Here is a 20,700-nt window from a genome sequence, read left to right as displayed (position 1 = left end):
GAAAGCAAACCAAAACGAACCAAATGTCCAAACACGAACTTTGGTTCGGACCTTAGTGCGGACTTTCAGGTGTGAAAACGCCCTTAGAAACACACACACATCTTCCTTAAAGGTTTAGGTCACCCAAAAATGAAATTGATGTCATTAATGACTCACCCTAATGTTCTTCCACACCCGTAAGACCTCCGTTCATCTTCGGAACACAGTTGAAGATATTTTATATTTAGTCCGAGAGCGTATCTAAGTGTATGCACATTATACTGTTCATGTCCAGAAAGGGAATAAAAACATCATCAAAGTAGTCCATATGTGACATCATTTAGTAAGTTAGAATCTTTTGAAGCATTGAAAATACACGTTGGTCCAAAAAATAACAAAAACTAGGACTTTATTCAGCATTGTCTTCTCTTCCGCGTTTGTTTTCAACCAGCTGAAATCACGTGACATTGGCGATCCAAATCATGAATTAATATCAATACCCTGTTTGATGACCGTTTGAATCTTTCTTTGAGGTTTGAAAACAAACGCGGAAGACAAGACAATGCTGAATAAAGTCGTAGTCTTTGCTATTTTTGGACCAAAATGTATTTTCGATGCTTCAAGAGATTCTAATGAACTAACTGATGTCACATATGGACTACTTTGATGATGTTTTTATTAGCTTTCTGGACATGGACAGTATAGTGTGCATACATTTAGATACGCTGTCGGACTTAATATAAAATATCTTCAACTGTGTTCTGGAGATGAACAGAGGTCTTATGGGTATGGAACGACATTAGGGGGAGTCATTAATGACATCAATTTCATTTTTGGGTGAACTAACCCTTTAAGGCTAAAGTCCTCAGAGCTCTAGCTAAATCAGGAAACATTTCCAAATAGTGATAAGATGTACTTTGTCACAGTCAGAGGCTACAGTACAGTACAGTACTCTTCTTTATTATATAGTGATGAAGACGAAAAGTAAATCCTTGAACTGGTCACACAGAGAAGGGCCTGTTGGGACCCATGTGACCTAGACTGCCAAGGTCAGTAGGAGGAATTAAAAATATGTTTTGTGCTACTCCTAAGGACATAAGAACATGGAGAAACAGCACAACAAGGCATATGAGGCATGATGCTAAAACTACTTAAATCTCAAAAACCTAACAAATTTATTCAAATCATTTTAATTTTTAGAAGATAAATTCATAACTGATCAAAACCACTTCAAAGGATATAACCTAATGAACGGATTTGAGATATGTCAAAATTTCAAATGGACAACGTCAAAACACTTTTCCAAATACATTTTTTTGTGTGTTTCAAAGATTTGGAATAGCGTGAGAGTTGTTGTAATGTTCTAGTCTTTCTCTTCTACTATTCTACTACTCGTTAATATTTTATACTGTATTCACTCTTCTACACTGTCCATATACACAGGCTAAACCAGTGGCATTTGCAGTACGTACTAATGTTGGGTACAGCGCCTCCTTTGAAGATGATGTCCCTGTGCCTGGAATGGGAGTCTCATTTGAGGCTAAAGATTTCCTTCATGTTAAAGAAGTATGTATATACATGTACACACACATTCATATATACATATATACAGAAAAAAGTTAGAAGAATTATTACGATTGAATTCCAATCAGTTTTAATGCTGAATAAACCTGAACAAACAAAATGAATATCATATAGCACATAGCACAATACTCAAAATACATAGACTGGGTAAACCCAGGCTGATCTGCCCGTGATTTGATTTCGCCCTGCAACTCAGTCTGGAAACCTATACATTCATTTCTATTGCTTTTGTTACACTTTTGTGGGAACCAATCACAGACTGGCTTATCCACATGGCGCGCTATTGGCAGGTTTAACACGATGACGGATAGAGAAGTGATGGGTCGTAGCATAGACATCATATACGTAGACGCCTCATGACGTGCTGGAGCGTGATCCAGCGTCGCCGCCATATTGGTTGGGTCTCTCCACTCAACGCTAGCATTCAGAGTCAATCAGAGTCAACGGAGAGCGAGCAATTATGCCCATATTTTGTGCAGCTTATGGTTGCAATAACCGACGCAATATTGACACCAGATCGCATGGGATTACATTTCACAAGGAAGATTGAACAATAATTTAGGTTATTTTACAATTTATACAATTATGTCATCGTGACTAACGTTACTGACTAACGTTACGTAACGTGTAAAATTAACTACCCTGGAGCTGTGCAAAACAGTTCTTTTTAAAAAATTTTAGCTCTCCAGTCCCAGTTGCAAGCCTGACAGGGTAATGTAAGATGCTGGAATGACCTGGAATTATAACGTGTACTTTAGGACTTTAAAAAATAATAATTTTGAGCTGGTACAGTATATATGGGAGCTTGTATGTATATGTGTTACAGAATGTGTGTGTGTGTGTGTGTGTGTGTGTGTGTGTGTGTGTGTGTGTGTGTGTGTGTGTGTGTGTGTGTGTGTGTGTGTGTGTGTGTGTGTGTGTGTGTGTGTGTGTGTGTGTGTGTGTGTGTGTGTGTGTGTGTGAGAGAGAGAGAGAGAGAGAAATAAATTCAAATGAACAATCAAACTTGTTTCTTTATTAAAATATAAAATTCATTAATTTATACATTTATCAATATGTCATAGTCTACCATATGTCTTAGTTAAAGCTCGTAATACAAAGTCTTTCTATATGAAAGCAGAGTCAAAGTCTCTACAGTTTGAAACAAACCAAACCGTGTGGAAATCCGGTAAAAACTCAGGGTGTTATGATCATTGTAGATGAGAATACATCTTCCTCAGTAGATATGATACGTCCGCTCCAATAGGCAGCGTCAGTCTATGAGGCGTCTACGTATATTATGTCTATGGGTCGTAGCCCGTTGATCACGCCTCTTGTGGTCTGATTGGTTGAAGGACTATCCAATTACATGCAGAGTCATTTAAATTATGCTCATTTATGCTGCCTCTTGTGCAGTTGGAAATACAGAGCAGACCGATGTTCAATCTTATATTGAGCTTGGTCTGATGATACCCAGACAACAGAATACATATATCACAGATTGTTTTACTCAAACAGACACACATACAATAAAAAAACTTGGTTACACTTTATTTCGATAGTCCACTTTAGACATTCTACTAACTATAAGTAACTTTACAACTACATGTCAGCTAACTCTCATTAGAGTATTAGTAGACTGTCTGTAGACTGGTAGGTTATGGTTAGGTTTTAGGGTTCAGGTTAGAAGAATAAGTTGAATTGTAGCTGCCAATTTGCTTATAGTCAGTAGAATGTCTGTTGGGGGACAGACAAAATAAAGTTTTAGTAAATATTAATCAGACAGTCTACAAATACTCTAATGAGAGTTAGCTGACATGTAGTTGCAAAGTTACTTATAGTTAGTAGAATGTCTAAAGTGGACTATCAAAATAAAGTGTTACCAAAAACTTTTATAAAATTTGCTTGTGGTCTTAAATTCTGACTGATTCTGAAATTCTGAAATTTTTACTTTGTACGGTTCTGTGAGATTGTTATTGTATACTTTGTGTGTTTAATGAAAGAAATTTAACAACGACTGGTGGATTGGTCGCTTGGTGAAAGAAGGGTGTGACATCGGTTTCATCCCAAGTCCAGTGAAGCTTGAAAGCACTCGCATCCATCAAGAGCAACGTGGAAAACAAGGGAAATTTTACTCAAGGTACCTGCTCCACAAAGGCACAGCATCAAGTTCTTAACCAAACAAAATGTAACTGATTGTTGGTCCATCGGTCATATTTTTTTCTAACTTAATTCGAATAGCTAACAACTCTTACTGCATGCACCGCAACAGACTTTTAAAAATGGTGGATGAAATAAAATGCTACGTGGAGTCAACCAATCAGCATGTTCAGCACCCAGGGCCACCCGCCAAAAGTTCCTAAACTTTGAAAAAGTACTGCCTCGTGAGCAGGGACTTTCTGAGGGGGACAATTTTGGCTTTTGGAGGCCTGAAAACACATTTTTGAAAGCAGGTTTCAAAGTTCAAGTTTTTGAAAATAATATTGTTATTGTCTCCGTGTTGTAAGGCCGCCCAAATCGTCCCAATGGAGGCTAACGATGGCGGGTGAAGGTCGCTGTGAGTTGGGTCGTTTCAGCATGGAAAAGGGATTTAATTCCAATTCCTCTTTATCTGATTCCATTTAATCATAATTTCAAATTTAGGTTAGAATGCCATTTGGGTATTAGGTCATTGATATATAATAGTTTAATCCCACATTTAATTATTTTGTTTAACCCTTTGTTGAAATTATCCCCGTTCATAACCTGAATAATTCCAGAGCAAGTCAGAATCAATCAAAGTGTAACAATTTATTAACAGTCAGTTAAATGTATAATGCCAATTACATAATCAATTCAAAGGTAATCCATATAACACCAAAATACTCTGAAGTAAAGAATGAAATATACTGTATACCTGACTTCTGAAAATGACATAATGCTGGCTATCTTGAGCTATCCAGCATTATGGGCTGACCTGACTACAGAATCGAGCCCTGAGCTCTTTGCAACATTCCTTTAAATACCCCAAACCAGATGCAAAACTCTTTTAAATGGACACATATGTTAACGGTGGAAATTTGCATTAATCACGTCCTATAGACCCTATTGATGAAAGGCCAAATGGCTGAAAGCCACACCCACCATACTAAGGCAAGATCAGTGTTGCCACAGTTACTTTGAAAAAGTAATCTGATTACTGATTACTGATTACTCCTTTAAAAAGTAACTTAGTTACTTTACAGATTACTTGATTTTAAAAGTAACTAAGTTAGATTACAAGTTACTTTATTAGTTACATTCAGCAGTTGCCGACAACACCCCTGCCACCTCAAAATAGAAATGACAACCGTTTTTGGCAACACACTTTATTGCATTTATGCCCTGACGGCCCCAACTTTTTTACGCCCCCTTTTTTAGGCTTCTCCTTCGTTTTATATTTATTTTAATAATTAAAATGAACAATGAGATGTGCTGGTGGAAACAACATGAGACCATGATAGCTTGCGCCACTGTCAAGACATGGCTCGCGCAGGGTTAAAGATCCGTTTCTTCAGTGCAGCTGCTAGAATTATGGCCTTTTTACAACTGGTTCCTTCATTCGTTTTCTCTGACCAGGTAGGCCTATCTATCTGATTGCGAAATGACCAGGAGTAGGCCTAAATGCCTTCCGAGAGTCTTTCGTATTTAATTCCGATCACTCAAACAAACCAATTCAGAAGGTGCATGAAAGCATTTCAAACTAAACCGGACAAATGTAAATATATTTGGTTGTTTAAACCACATGTGTAAATTTTACTCCTGGCAAATAATTAAAAAATAAATGTGTGAGAGCGTGTTATGTTGTAGTCAGATAGATATGATGGTGCTACTGCAACATCGCTGCAAATGAGTAAAGCAAGCCAACGCATATGGCCGTAAATGAAACTTTAAAATAAGTCACACAAAACAATCATCTTCAATATAAAATAATGAGACTAATGATCTTACCAGTGCTTAGGCCACTCTCTCTCATATTGCGATCTTTGAATTTGAAATGAGCTGCTGAATAAAATGCTGGAATCTTTTGCTTTGATGTGAACTCCGTTAAATGAGCATATACCGCGGGAATTGAAGATCGGATTTATATTAATTTTGCTGAAGTGTAAGGTAGGCTATAAGACAACCTGCATGTACTTTTTTTTTTTTTGTTAAGATTGTGTAGCCCGTTTCGGTTTTTTTGAGCGCCGTTGCGAGCAGTAGGCTAATCTATCAGCCTGCCTCAGCTCGTCAAAAATGCCTTTGTGGTGGTATAATAACTAGCCTACTTTGTTTTTGATGTCAAAGTAGTTATATTTCGTTTCGTTTCTTTTTTAAGTTCATTTAGAAAAATGTTTAGAGCAATTTTTGTTTGTTAAATTAAAGTTTTAATTTTTTTATGTGACGACCCAGTGAGTTAACCGCATGTTTAATAGCCTAGTCTCTCAAACCAGCTCTTGAATTGTCTTGCCTATATAAACTTTAATTTAACAAACAAAAAATTGCTCTGAACATTTTTCTAAATTAGGATAATAAAAAAACGAAACGAAAAATAACTACTTTGACATTAAAAACAAAACTGAACTATTTTAATGGCTGCAACAATGTAAAAAGTAAAATAAATAAATAAAAAACACGGCTCCAGCCCTCGGGCTGAGAATTTTGATAAGCTGTCGGTTTTTACTAAGGAAAATGACTAAAATAGTAACTCACAGTGACTTGGATAAGTAACTTTAATCTGATTACTGGTTTGGAAATAGTAACGCGTTAGATTACTCGTTACTGGAAAAAAGTAGTCAGATTAGAGTAACGCGTTACTATGTAACGCGTTACTGGCATCACTGGGCAAGATATATCTAAACTCTTAAAACATTGATTATCTTTTGTTTAACTTCTGTGGGGATGAGATCTTTGTACCAGTCGCACTAAGACATTTCAAACGATATCAAACACATAATACTGTATTGTGTGGATTGACATTGTAAGAGAGAGATTTTGTGTGTATTTTCAGTGATCTCAGCATTTGAGAGCATATTAATTGGGGGAGAGGGGGTCAACAGAGAAAGATGTAGATTAGCTGATAGTGAGGTGAGACTTGAGTCTCCAATGGTGCTTGAGGGACAGTTCAGATGTTTATTTCCTTTGTTTTCTCAGAGAGTCCCTGTTTCTCGATTAGATATTTTGGCATCTACTAGTTTTTTCCAGCCTTACAGTGTAAACTACAAAAATGCAAACACTGAAAAAAACTTGATAATTTTTTTGCAAACTGATGTCATGCATACAAGTATTACACGTTCATGACTTTAGGTGTGTAGTGACATCGCCAGCTACTGGCCTGCACAATATAGTGTTTTTAATCGTTTTCGCTGATCCATGTGAGTGAATGGAGTTAATTTTAACAACATTGTCTCTTGTATACGAAAAACACAAAGGAAGCATTTTGAAGGAAAAACCTGCTTAGTTGGTCTAGGCCAGGGTTCCTCAAACTCAGTCCTGGAGGGCCACTGTCTGGCAGAGTTTAGTTGCAACCCTAATCAAACACATTCCTGTAATTTTCTAGTGATCCAGAATACCTTGATTAGCTTGCTCAGGTGTGTTTGATCAGGGATGGAGCTAAACTCTGCAGGACAGTGACCCTCCAGGACCGAGTTTAAGGAACCCTAGGCCAGTGTGGCTCTCAAACCTGTCCTGGGCTGAATCCGAAATCACCCCAATACCCTCAACTAGGGCATTATTTGAGGGGACAGCCAGTTGTAGTGGTGTCCGAAACCATAGTGGATGTTATTGAGTGCACTCATTCATCCAATGTACACTCAACAGCTGTCCGAATTCACTCACTCGTTTTCATTCACTCCTCAAGTGAACTGTATTAGGCTTTGTCTACATTAATCCGGTTTTCATTTCAAAACGCTCTCCGTCCTCACTAACGTTTTCCAAAAGTTTTATCATCCACACTGAAACATCAGTAAACGCCAGAGGTGGACAGTAACTAAGTACATTTACTTGAGTACTGTACTTAAGTACACTTTTTGAGTATCTGTACTTTACTGGAGTATTATTTTTTTCTGGAAACGTATAACTTTTACTTCACTACATTTGAAAGACAAATATCATACTTTTTACTCAACTACATTTCTAGTCGTTTCTGTAGCAGCTCTAAAATTCGAAGGACTTTTTTTTGTGTGGTTGTTTCAGACAGTCTGTCAGGAATCACTCTTATATGGTCATATACATTTTCCCAACTTTTTTTAAGCACTGATCAGTTCATTGCAAAATGGAAGAAGACGGTTCTTAGGCTCTTAGGCAAGTGTGTGCACCCATAGCCATACTTTGAAAGTATGTTTCAGTTTTTAAAAAAATCAAGATTAGTTTAGTTGGCATACACTTAGTGCATGTCTTATAAAATATTAAAAATATAAACGTCTGGGAGAAAGCGAAGAGTAAAGTTGGGAGCATTTCAGATGTGTATCAGTGTATTGGATCCGTAGCCTAGAAATCTAGACGCACCCTAGCGGCAGCAAATTTAATTTGCCCGCAAGTGTCGTCTAGGAACTCTCAATACCATTCTGAGCTGTGTTCCTCAAAATCTGGACAGCCCAACCACATCATGTATAGAGTCGGCGGGCGGGGCCATAATGACGACGGCCAAGTTGCGTTTGCGTGCTTCTAGTTAACACAGAAACTGGGGAACGGCAGCGGTCTTTCGAATCAGCTTTGACCGCGACTCTGGAAGACTTAGAGTTAAGCTTTTCTCTGAGAAAAGAACAAAGAACGGCACTGAAGTCATTCTTAAAAAGGGAAGATGTGTTCGTAGTTTAGCCGACCGGATACGGCGAATGTTTAATCAGTCAGCGAGCTCTGCTTCACCTTCGTTGCTCTGGTTGGTTGTAGCGCTATCCTATCGCGTGCAGAGGGAGTTTGAAAGACAACCGTTTATCCCGCCCCTCGGATTGAGCCCTGTCTATGGTGAGTTTCCAGACCAAACATCTTGATGTGGGTCTGGCTTGTCAGGCTATTGGATCCGTGCATTCGGCCTTAAAGTGACAGCTTTGTAAAGAGCTTAGTAACTTTTATACAAGTATTTAAATGAGTTTAAGTTAGGCGTATGCTAGTACGTTAGATGGAGCATCACTGAATGACTTAAACCACGAAGACAGTGTGCATTTATAGAACAATAATAAAATAATTATTGGCATAAAAAAGGAAATTTACTTTGATACTTAAGTACTTTTGAAAACAAATACTTCTGTACTTTTACTTGAGTAAAAATCTATTTTTACAAATTTCACTTGTAACATTTGACCAGAGTAATATTTGACCAGTAGTACTTTTACTTTTACTCAAGTAATAGAGTTGTGTACTTTGTCCACCTCTGGTAAACGCCAAATTCAACTCACTGCACATGTGTACAACCTCATAAAAGCTCACAGGGGTGATACAGTAGTCAGTAAGTTATCACGCAATTCTACTAACAGGATCATTTTATTTAGCAAAATATCTCAGCATTCACTGATGCGTCCAGGTCGCACTCGTTCATCCATTGTGTTTGGTCTAAAACGCAACTCCACTCGTGTTTTTCCATAGGACTGCAAATGCAAGTACATTTTCTGTCACTTTTGCAGGACTGTGATATAAAGTGTGCAAAGTAAAGTATTTTAGCAACTGTGTGAACGTGAATAGCACATAATAGCACAAAAGCTGTATAAAGATGCATATATATTGGTCAAATATGCATCACATGACTAAACATGTCATCATTTTCAAATATCTCAGTCTTCACAGTTCAAATTACGATGTGAAGACGGGGTTTTCAAATTTATCCGCTTTGGAGAACATTTTCAAAAAGCTAAGTTTTCATTGACTTAAAGGTGTCATGAACTGGCTTTTTTATACTGTTGTTTGGGGTCAACTAAGGATGTTTGTGTGGTTTTTACATTCAAAAACAATATATAACTAATAAGTAAGGCTATTTTCTACACTGGTTTTGATACTTTCTCCAAAACACTGGGTTTTGGTGGGCATGCCGTACTGGTGACTTGGAAGTAAATGCCCACGACTAGGATTGGATAAGATTTGCATATTTAATGAGCTTCAGCTCCGCTGTCAGTTCACGAGGAGAGATTTACATTTACATTTACATTTACATTTACATTTACATTTACAATTACATTTACATTTACATTTATGCATTTGGCAGATGCTTTTATCCAAAGCGACTTACATTGCATTCAAGGTACACATTTTACATTATTGTCAGTTCAGAGATAGAGGGAGAAGCGGCAACCAGAATGATTCTCTCGACCACAGGGCTCGTAAACATCTTTATCAAACAAACACAATGATTTATTTGTCATTCACCCGCAGTTGATTGGACTATTATTTTTATATTACACATAGCCCGCCAGATCGGTCAATGTAAGCGGGAACTGCGCGTGTGCAGCCCTTCAAAAGTCGAGACTCGAGAGACAACAACACAGTTTAAGAAAGTTTAATCAGCCTGCCGGGCTTTGCGATCCCTTGCCCATACGTGTCTGAGTCCAGCGTGCTAAAGGTATGTTCTGTTAGACACGTACACATAAGCAAAACAATCTATAACAATGCAATACTATTCACTCACATAAGTGTGTTGCACCATTCCTGGCAGATTCAAATCCAGCATCGACCGGAGATTTGTTTAAAAGTCATTAAAAATAAAGTTCAACCACTCATTCCTATTTGGATCCCAAGGAAGCTTATGCAGCGACTGTGTTCTTCCGCAACCATGAATAACGCAATATCTTAATCTTCCTCGGCATGTTTATTGTTGTTGGCTAGCTCGCACGAGCCCTCCGTGAGTCGGTGGGCGGGGCTGCTGGATTAGACGTGCTGTAGAGGTGTGTGTTTCGCCGCGCAGTGACGTAAGTATGAAGCACAGGACCGTTTGCTGAGCCTGGTGTCAATAAAAGTTTTTCTTTGACTAACAAGAAAGTTTTCAGCTCTGAAACTTACAGGATATTCTTATATTACCATGAGCTTTTATATATCAAAAGCTCAAGGGAAAGTTGATTCCTCAATTCATCACCACTTTAAAATGCAAGTGTGGATGGAAGGCCAAAACAGAGAGAAAAAGATGCGTTTTCAAACAAAAACGTATTAGTGTGGACATGGCTTTAGTGGACTAACGTGGGGAATAATGATTTGAGGTTTTAGAGGGCGATCTTGGATTCAGCCCAGGAGTAGTCTGCAAGACCTGAAATTGTAGTGTCTGATGAGGGAAACATACAAAATGTCAAGGCTGTTTCTTTTGTTCAGCAGAGCACTCTTAAAGGGTTAGTTCACCCGAAAATGAAATTGATGTCATTAATGACTCACCCTAATGTCGTTCCTCACCCGTAAGACCTCCGTTCATCATCAGAACACAGTTTAAGATATTTTATATTTTAGTCTCAGAGCATATGCAGTCTATGCCCACTTTACTGTCCATGTCCAGAAAGGGAATAAAAACATCATCAAAGTAGTCCATATGTGACATCAGTTAGTTAATTAGAATCTCTTGAAGCATCGAAAATACATTTTGGTCCAAAAATAACAAAAACTACAACTTTATTCAGCATTGTCTTCTCTTCCGTGTTTCTCAAATAAAGATTCGAACGGTTCATGAATCAGTGAATCGATCAATGATTCAGATTTCAGCAGTTTGGCAGGTTGACACGCCATCCAAACTGCTGAAATCACGTGACATTGGCAATTGTCTTTCTGGACATGGACACTATAGTGTGCATAGACTGCATATGCTCTGGGACTAAAATATAAAATATCTTAAACTGTGTTCAGATGATGAACGGAGATCTTACTGGTGTGGAACAACATTAGGGTGAGTCATTAATGACATCAATTTCATTTTTGGGTGAACTAACCCTTTAATTACTTAAAAGAAGAAAGACCTTACATCTCTCTTTTTTATTAATTGATTGTTTGTTGTTGCTTTCCTTCACAGTAAATCAGGGGCAAACTCTTCATCTAGTTTAGGAGACATTGTTTCAAACTCACGTAAATCAACCCCTCCCTCCTCAGGTAAGTTATCCAAATTGGATGTCACTTTAAAACTCAATGTTATATTTCAACATTAATCAGCTCATCAAAAAACTAAAATTTCTGGATGAACTAGGTATATTATATTATATATGTCACATCATATTAGTTATCTACATATCCTCTATCCTAATACAAAAATTCTAGATGATAGTGAACAGGATTCACTTTTGGAATGTTCTGTTGTAGCATGGAACTAAGTTATAATTTATTATCATGAATTGCCAATGTTTAACGTGCAAGAACTAAAATCAACAAAAGGGAGACTCAGAGTCTGTTAACGCTAACAATACTGGGCAATGTGAGGAGTCAAAATTTGAGAAAAGAATATGGTGGAAGAAAGCGCTGAAAATGCAGTGGCAGTCACTATTACAACAAAAGATTAAAAATGGACTTTCTCCTCCTGGTTTTCTTTGTTTGAAGGGATACTACATCCGGAAATAAAAATTCTGTGATCATTTACTCACTCTCATGTCACTTCTAAACTTTCTTCTGTTGTACACTGAAAAGATTATGTTTTTTTTCCCTTTCTTGTCCATACACTGGACCCAACATTCTTCAAAATGTGTTTCACAGAAAAAAGAAATGCATACAGGTTTGAAACCACATGAGGGTGAGGAAATGATGACAATTTAAATTTTGGGTGGAATATCCCTTTTATAACTCCATTTTGTGTAATGTTGGAAAAATAAGACGATTATTATTATTATCCTATAAGACAATTCCAGTTAAAATCCTTTAGAGCCAACTGAAACACTTGCTGTTCTACATTTTCAACCAAGTGTGTTTAACTGTATTTAAAGGTGCACTGTGATTTTTTTTCCCCAGTAAAATATTCAAAAACCACTAGGCCAGTGTTTGTTCAGCTGGGTACTTACAATATCCCAAATACTTTCAACTATTTGTAAATCGTGAGAAAATTGCCATTTTAACCACTGAACCGGGAAAATCTGAGGGAGTCGCCTGTCAATAGCGTCATATCTGTATATTTCCATCGGTTTTATTTTTATTTTGCATAAATGCTTTACTCTTACTGAAGTGTGCACCAAGTCACAGCAGCCGCTGAGCGAACGCACAGAGTAATGTCATAAGATAATTTTAAACACCCTTAAATGTATCTAATATGATAAACAGAGCTGCGTTACCTTATTCCCATGAAAAGCGGAAATGGTGCCGGCATAATAAAAGTCCCGCTGCTCGCGAGGAGTGTATCGTGCTCGTCTCATAAGCAATCGCTCCAGCGGCCTTGCTCAGCTCCACAACACTCTGTCCTGCCCTGCTTCATAATACATTAACATTAATAATTGCATCCATGAACATGATTTCTGCCCGAGTCCTATCCCAATTCTGATTCTCCACCGGCTGTGAGGTGAAGACCACATGTCCCAAGTTTCTGAGCTCGAACTTGACGTCATCAAACTACACCTTTGTTTTAAATAGGCGCCCTCTAGCGGACGGAAAAGTTACATAGTGCAGATTTAATATGTGCTTGAAGTGTACTTAAACTGTACTCGCAGATAATATAATATAAAATAAAAGGCCAAATATGTGCATTTAAAGAAAGTACTTTTCATGACTGTGTCTTAACACATTTAAGTACACTTTTAAAAATCAAATTTGTAATAATGTCAAATTAAATGATTATGTTTTAATAATCTTGTGTCATGCTTCAAAAAAGTACCCAAACTAAAGTTAACAAACTAAATAACATGTAAAGGACTTGTATGTGTTATTTGATATTACATATATTAGATATCGCATATTACAAATTATATATTTTAAATGTACTAAAATGTAATGACATTAAAGCATTTTTTAGTTGACCATATCTGCTTGTCAGTACATTCGGCAGTGCACTTTGACCATTTGTAACCCTGGACCACAAAACCAGTCATAAGCCACTCGGTTATGTTTGTGGCAGTAGCCAAAAATCATTAGGATATTAAGTAAAGATAATGTTCTATGAAGACATTTTGTATAAATGTCCTACTGCAAATATATAAAATTGTATTATTAGAAGTAAAATGCTTTGGTAAGGACTTAATTTGCACAACTTTGAAGGCGATTTTCTTAATATTCAGATTTTTTTTGCACCCTCAGATTCCATATTTTTAAATAGTTGTATCTCAGCCAAATATTCTCCTATCCTAAGAAACCACACATCAATAGAAAGCTTATTTATTCAACATTCAGCTGACGTGAAAGAACAATGAATATAAGTAATTATGTTAGCGTTATATATAAAGTATATTATTCCCATACGTACTCTTTTTAAGAGTATGTGTAGTTTTTCACAAGGGTCTGCTTTTACTGAAATGCAGTATGCTTCATATTTAGTGTGTGAAATGGTTGTAAATTGGTGCCTTACAAATTGTTTTAAAATGAATGCTATACATTTACAAGTGTCTTTCTTAAGGTCTGTATGAATTCCCCCTTGTGTTTTGCTGAGGCTCATACAGTTTGTAAGTGTGTGCATTTATACATGTGTGTGTAGCTGTGGACATAGATGCTGCAGGGTTAGATCCAGAGGAGAGTGACCCTCCTCCCCATCAGCGTTCTCCCAAAGCCAGCCCAAACACAGTAATATCCCCTTTAGCCCGCGAGAAACGAATGCCTTTCTTTAAGAAGGTAAAGCATGCCGATGGACGCTCCCTCGTTCTGCATCTGTCTGTCACCTCCTGCACAGCAGCATCAAGCAGAGCCTGATTTGTTTGTCTCAACGTTCATGCCAGCTTATTCCACTAACACTTTCCCTTCTCTCTCCTTGTCTTTCCACTCACTCTTTCCCCGTCTTTTCTTTGTTCCTCTGTATCCCTCTCTTTCACACTCCTTTGGTCTTCTCTTTTTGTTTCCCTTCCTCCTTTCCTCAGCTAAGCAGAGGCATAAGTCGGTAAGTTAGGCCTCACAGAGAGTCATGCAGTGGATTCCTGAGGCCTGCTGCAGATCATTCCTGTTATGCAGTACCTATGCTTGTGCTGTCGTTTATTCATTATAGGTTTTTGTTTTTTTGAATTGAAATACCACATAACATCTCTAAAGGTGCAAACACATTTACTGTTGCTTGGGGAAATTTCAGTCAGTCCACTCATTTCAAAAGAAATCCTTGTTTTTGGGAGTTTTGTGAAAAATATGTAGTTCATGCTTATGTTCAAGTTGGTCACACAAATTGACCATGCTGACCAACAAAAAGCTTAGTTGTAATGCACAATATTGTGGTGCATGGTAATAAACGATTAATTGAAATGTTAGAATGTAGTAATTAAGCTGTGCTTCTATGCTACAGCACTACATTATTGACAATAGAGAATGGACTTTTTTTGCCTGTGTAATTTGGCTGAAATTTTGCTAATGTGATTGCACCTTAATACACTCTTCAAAATAAAAGGGTCCAAAAGGGGTTTAGCACTGATGCCATAAAATAACAATTTTTGTTCTTCAAAGAACCATTTTTTTTTCTTAGCATGAAGTACATTTTAATAATCTGAGGGACCTTTTTCCACTATAAAGAACATTTTGAGCAATGGAAAGGTTCCATGGATGTTAAAGCCCCACTGTAGTGCCTTGAAACGTGCAGCATTAATCAATGTGTTGATGTAATTTCCACTGAACAGGAAGATAAGGGCAGGACATATCAAGCAGTTCCTTCCCCCCATTTTTTTTAAAGGTGCCCTAGAATGATTTGAAACAATATCTTAAATTGTTCTCTGATATCTACATAGAGGGTATGTGGCTTATTTAAGGGCAAAAATTGTCCAGATACAGTTTTAAAGGTCCATTTACAACCCTATAAATTGTCCCTAGGATGTAATGCTCTGTTTTTGCCTTATTTAGAAGGGCCATGAATATTAATGTTGAGCTCTGCTCTGATTGGCTTAATTCAGCAGCTTACAGCAGTTCAGCTATTCAGCGAAGCAGCTCGTGAGTCCTGACCGTCCTGAGCTCTCATCACGAGAGCTCATCAGCTCATTTATGACGTTAAATGTAATCTGACTCCAATCTGAATTAATGCTGTGAGACTCATGCAGCAACTCGATCGTTATATTGAACAGACACGTTCAGTATTTAATTGTAGTGTCTGTTCTCTAACTCAGTCACAATAATCCAGTAGCGGTTGCTTTGGGAATGGCCTCAGTGCAGTGAAGCATTCTGGGAATTGTAGTCTTTCATCCCCATGAGACAAAAAAACATTTTGTGTCTTTTCTCAGTCTAGAAGGCACCAAATTCAAAAATAATTTCACATTTCTACTACATTAATGACCCAGTTTAAATACAGATTCATCTTTCCAGAGCTGAAGTACCCCTTTAACCTTTATTTTTTAGAGTGTACAAGAGATATTTGTGGTGTTGTTTTTCCACCAAATGGCATTAGATATTAACTTGAACCAAAACCGCCAAAAGGAAAATAATGAAATGACTATTTTCTTATGTTTAGTTAATTATAAGGAAGGTAACTACTATAATCTGCTATGAATCCTACTCCTTGAAGGCCACATTCCTACTGCGTTTAAGTTTCTAGTAATCTTGAATACTTTGATCAGCTGGTTCAGCTGTGTTTAATTAGGACCGTGACTAAAGGACCCTGGCCTTACAAGAGCAGGATTGAGCACCCTTGATCTTAAATATTGTAAGTTTAATATTTTATCCTATATATAAGGCATGAAAATGTACAACATAGTTGGAATGATCGGATGGCCACTTCCTAGTAACCCTGTGTGGGTCTCCTTTCTGACATTTCTCTTGTACAGCTTTGAATTTGCATTTGTTGTGTGTGCATGTTTAAACAATTAAATTATTATTTATACAATTATATACAAAATTGTATATATAATAATTTTCTAATAACAGCGCTGTTATAAAAGCCTGATATTAACAAATCCTTTTACTAAACTCCCCTGTATGTGTGAAACACCCGATGTGTATATGTACATTGGGTTTTCAGTTGGGTGTCAAACTTAATTTGAGCTCAGGCAAAAATAATGCATTACATTAGTTAAATAGAACAATTTTAACCTTTTTTTCCTTAAATTTAACTGAAATATTTAGCAATACAGCAATGTAAGAACAGGACATACTCAGCCTGCTGGTATTAAATTTGACACGTGCAATATAGACATTGATCTTATGGAATATGGCTTTCCCCTCTTTTATCCCTCCTAGATATGGTTGTAAACTGTATGTTCTTGTATTGTTTGTATTCTGTGAGGTGTGTGTAAGAGATAATGTTGTGTTTTTGTGGTGCTCTACAGACAGAGCATATTCCTCCATATGATGTGGTGCCATCTATGAGACCAGTGGTGCTAGTTGGACCCTCCCTCAAGGGCTACGAGGTCAGGTGCTGCAAAATGCATTGTGACTTCACAGAGAAGACATTTAAGGGCTAATTCACCCAAAAATTAACTGGTGTACTTCTACTATCTTAATGTCAATAAAACCCTTTTTGGTGTTGTTTTTGTATTTAGCAAAATGTCCAAGCTGCTCTTTTCTGTACTGACAAGGTGTAAAAATGTGACCCTGGACCACAAAACTAGTCATAAGTCGCATGTTCCATGTAGATATTTTGTAAATGTCCTACCATAAAAAAATTAAAAAAATAAACATATATATATATATATATATATATATATATATATATATATATATATATATATATATATATATATATATATATAGACTGTCTACTGTAACAAAATGTGTTTTTTTTGTTGGTTTAACTTAAAAAAGTAAGTAACCTGGTTGATAAAAAAATTTTGTTTATTGAAATTAAAAATTTGACTTGATACAATGAAGGAAATTTGTTTAATAAATAGAAACTCAAAATATTATTGTATCTGAATCACATAAAAATCATGAAATCATGAAAATAGCACAATTTGGCATGTTTCACTGCCTGCGTCATCAGAAATAAAACACACACAATTACCCAATATGCTTACAAAATCTTTTAATAATATTTTATAAAGGTTGTCGAATCTCAAAAAATGATCATTGTATTAACTCAATATATATATATATATATATATATATATATATATATATATATATATATATATATATATATATATATATATATATATATATATATATATATATTTAGTAGTAATATTCATTGGCTAAAGACTTCATCTGGACAACTGTAAAGGCGATTTCCTCAATATTTAGAATTCTTTTTTTTTTTTTTTTGCACCCTCAGATTCCAGATTTTCAATTAGGCTAGTGCTATCTCGGCTAAATATTTTCCTATCCCAACAAACCATAAATTAATGGAAAGCTTATTTATTCAGAATCTTAATTTCCAAAAATTGACCCTTGTGACTAGTTTTATGGTCCGGGTCACAAATGACAAAACATTTGCAAACATAGGTTGTTTTTAAGGGAAAGCAGTAAGCACTAAAAATAAATGCACTGTAAATTGGTCATTAACAATGACATGCACAAGGCCTTTTGTTTGTTCACATGCACAGCTCTTACTGGCCTATGTCTGTTATACTGACCTCTCTACACTCTAAAAAATGCTGGGTTAAAAACAACCCAAGTTGGGTTGAAAATGCACCGACCCAACAATTGGGTTGTTTTAACCCAATGGTTGAGTTGTTCTTACCCAGCAATTGGGTTGTCTTAAGCAACATTTAACTCAACCACTGGGTTAAAACAACTCAACCATTGGGTTAAAACAACTCAACCATTGGGTTAAAACAACTCAATTGTTGGGTCGGTGCATTTTCAACCCAACTTGGGTTGTTTTTAACCCAGCATTTTTTAGAGTGTAAAGCCCCATTTACATCGCCAGCGACTTTTTCGCTGTTTGTCGCTAGTCTCTGTACTGTGAGACACTTGGCTATTGGTAGACTGCATGTCTAGCCATTCCTTTAGAGAACTCAATCCCTATATTAATCTAAGATTTTCTAATTTGACTAGCAATTAGGTTTAAGAGAATTAAAAGTAACATTCTGCTGTGGGAGAGTGTTGTGATATAAAGCACAGCAGTGCTCAGTGCATCATTAACTAGATTAACAATCACGCAATCAGCAAATTAAACTCACTGTTCTAAATGAGTAAAACATAATTATAAAATCATATAAAACAGTGAAATCGTCCTGAACTGTCCAGTCTTGCCTGCACTCGTGTGGTGACATGAGCTCTACTAGACAGACAGACTACTAGATTCTAGGCAGACTGTCTACTACTATTGGTTGTTGCTTGCAAAATGTGCTTCTCATTTGCATAAAGTTTAATTTCTGAACTTTTGTAGTATGTCTCGCAAAGCTTGACATGCATGCGGTCGCCATTGGTCACTGTTGCTTGTGTCACCGGAAGTCACCAGCACTCCATTGAAATGAATGGAATCATGGCGTTTTGTTGCTGTGTGCCACCCCAGGGCTTAAACCTTAGGCCGGAGACACACTGCAAGCGTGGTGTGAGCGTGGCGTTTCTGCTGCGTGTCAGCCGCGGGGCGGCTGCCTGGCGTTTTCTCTGTCATTGCACACCAGAAGCGTGTCTGACGCAGCCTTGCTTCTGCTATTAATGTACAGGGAAGCCCTATACTTCATATTAAATATAAATATATTGCCTATTGATAAAGCAAAGACAACGTCGGCTGTAGCCTATTGACCATACATATCTATGGTATTGATGGCAAAATAGGTTACAGAATATTTAGTTCTGTATTGACAGATTTAATATTTCAAAATCGATAATTATGTTGTTTTTTATTACAATTAGGCCTATATCTGCATTTATGTCAATCTACAGACTTTCAAACATGAAAATGTCATTTATTAATATGTATTCGTGTCAAAATGGCATATAAACATCTTTTCCTATGCTATTTTGCCTAGAAACACTTCCAACAAGCTCGCGTCGCGTAAAAAATAGGCGTCTCTTCTATTTGAAGCATGCACGCGTTTTCCGCGCGGCTCGGACCGCGCATGAGCCACGCGTGTGATGCAGGCAGTATGCAAGCTCTAACCGGTTAACATGGGAGCCGAAATAAAAACGGACACGCCACGCAGCCGAGACGCTCACGACACGCTTGCAGTGTGTGCTAACGACTGTGGTCTTTAGTCTTCTTGTTAACGCGCCTACTGATTTGAATCCCATTTGGAGCTGTGACCGTGAGGTTAAGGGGTTTAGTGTAACAGACATAGACCAGTAAGAGCTGTGTGTGCAAACCTCACTGCCCTGATCTCAAGAGGCACACTAGCGACTGTCTTGGGCATTCTTGTTAACACTACCGCCTCCCATGCTGGAGACCTTGGTTCGAACACGAACTAAGGTCACTTTTTTTAGCTTTTAGCTTTACCTTTTAATAGTTTAGCTTAAGCTTTTAGCATTAGCTTTTAACATTACTGTATGATTTTTTTTTATATAGAATAGGAGAAATAGATAATATCGTACAGAGGATCAAAATGAAAATAATTGTTTTGTTCATGTTTTCTTTTGGTTTCTTGCAACAACAACAATAAACCTTTAACATGTTAACATAAATGAACCTCAAGGAACAAGGAACGAAATCAGTGAATGGCATGACCCCTTTAATATTTTAGTTTGTTTAGTTTTTTTTTGGCTGAACCAAACATTTAAATTTGAGCATTTAAATTTGAACACTGTTTTTAAGGGGCAGCTCCTTTATAAGGTTAGTTCACCCAAAAATGAAGAAAATTGTTGTCAATTACTCTCATGTGATTCCAAACCTGTAAGACTTTTGTTCATCTTTAATCTTTATGAAAATATTTTAAATGAAATCAGATCTTTCTGGCCCTCGGTTGACAGCCTACGCAACTACCACTTTTGACTCTTCAAAAAGTTCATAAAGAGATTGTAAAACTAATCCATATGAACCGAGTGCCACGTGTTTTTTTGAGTTTTGGTTTCTCTGTGAACTGTTCCTAGCCTGACAAGCCACTACATCAAGATGTTTGGTCTGGAAACTCACCATTGACAGGGCTCATTCCGAGGGGCGGGATAAATGGTTGTCTTTCAAGCTCCCTCTGCACGCGATAGGATAGCGCTACAACCAACCAGAGCAACGAAGGTGAAACAGAGCTTGTTGATAGATTAAACTTGCACCGTATCCGGTCGGCAAAACTCCGA

At 37.1% G+C, this 20,700-nt stretch overlaps 1 protein-coding gene across 6 annotated transcripts in view; it reads left to right on the top strand.

Annotated features, from left to right (window-relative positions):
• The window catches only part of cacnb2a (calcium channel, voltage-dependent, beta 2a), a 67,089-nt gene that overhangs the window by 32,109 nt on the left and 14,280 nt on the right, over positions 1 to 20,700 (top strand). For 4 of the 6 annotated variants that reach the window (XM_067423682.1, XM_067423605.1, XM_067423534.1 and 1 more), the window contains exons 3-7: positions 1,423 to 1,545; positions 3,546 to 3,682; positions 11,516 to 11,592; positions 14,105 to 14,238; positions 16,857 to 16,937. In XM_067423682.1, coding sequence (XP_067279783.1) covers positions 1,423 to 1,545; positions 3,546 to 3,682; positions 11,516 to 11,592; positions 14,105 to 14,238; positions 16,857 to 16,937 — 552 coding nt within the window. Of the gene's footprint in view, positions 1 to 1,422; positions 1,546 to 3,545; positions 3,683 to 11,515; positions 11,593 to 14,104; positions 14,239 to 14,480; positions 14,501 to 16,856; positions 16,938 to 20,700 lie in introns of all 6 variants that reach the window. The other 2 variants (XM_067423824.1, XM_067423763.1) reach the window with 1 other exon arrangement.

Source organism: Pseudorasbora parva, chromosome 1 (assembly GCF_024679245.1).
Source record: "Pseudorasbora parva isolate DD20220531a chromosome 1, ASM2467924v1, whole genome shotgun sequence".
Classification (NCBI taxonomy): Eukaryota; Metazoa; Chordata; class Actinopteri; order Cypriniformes; family Gobionidae; genus Pseudorasbora; species Pseudorasbora parva.
This window is presented reverse-complemented; position numbering and strand designations above follow the sequence as displayed.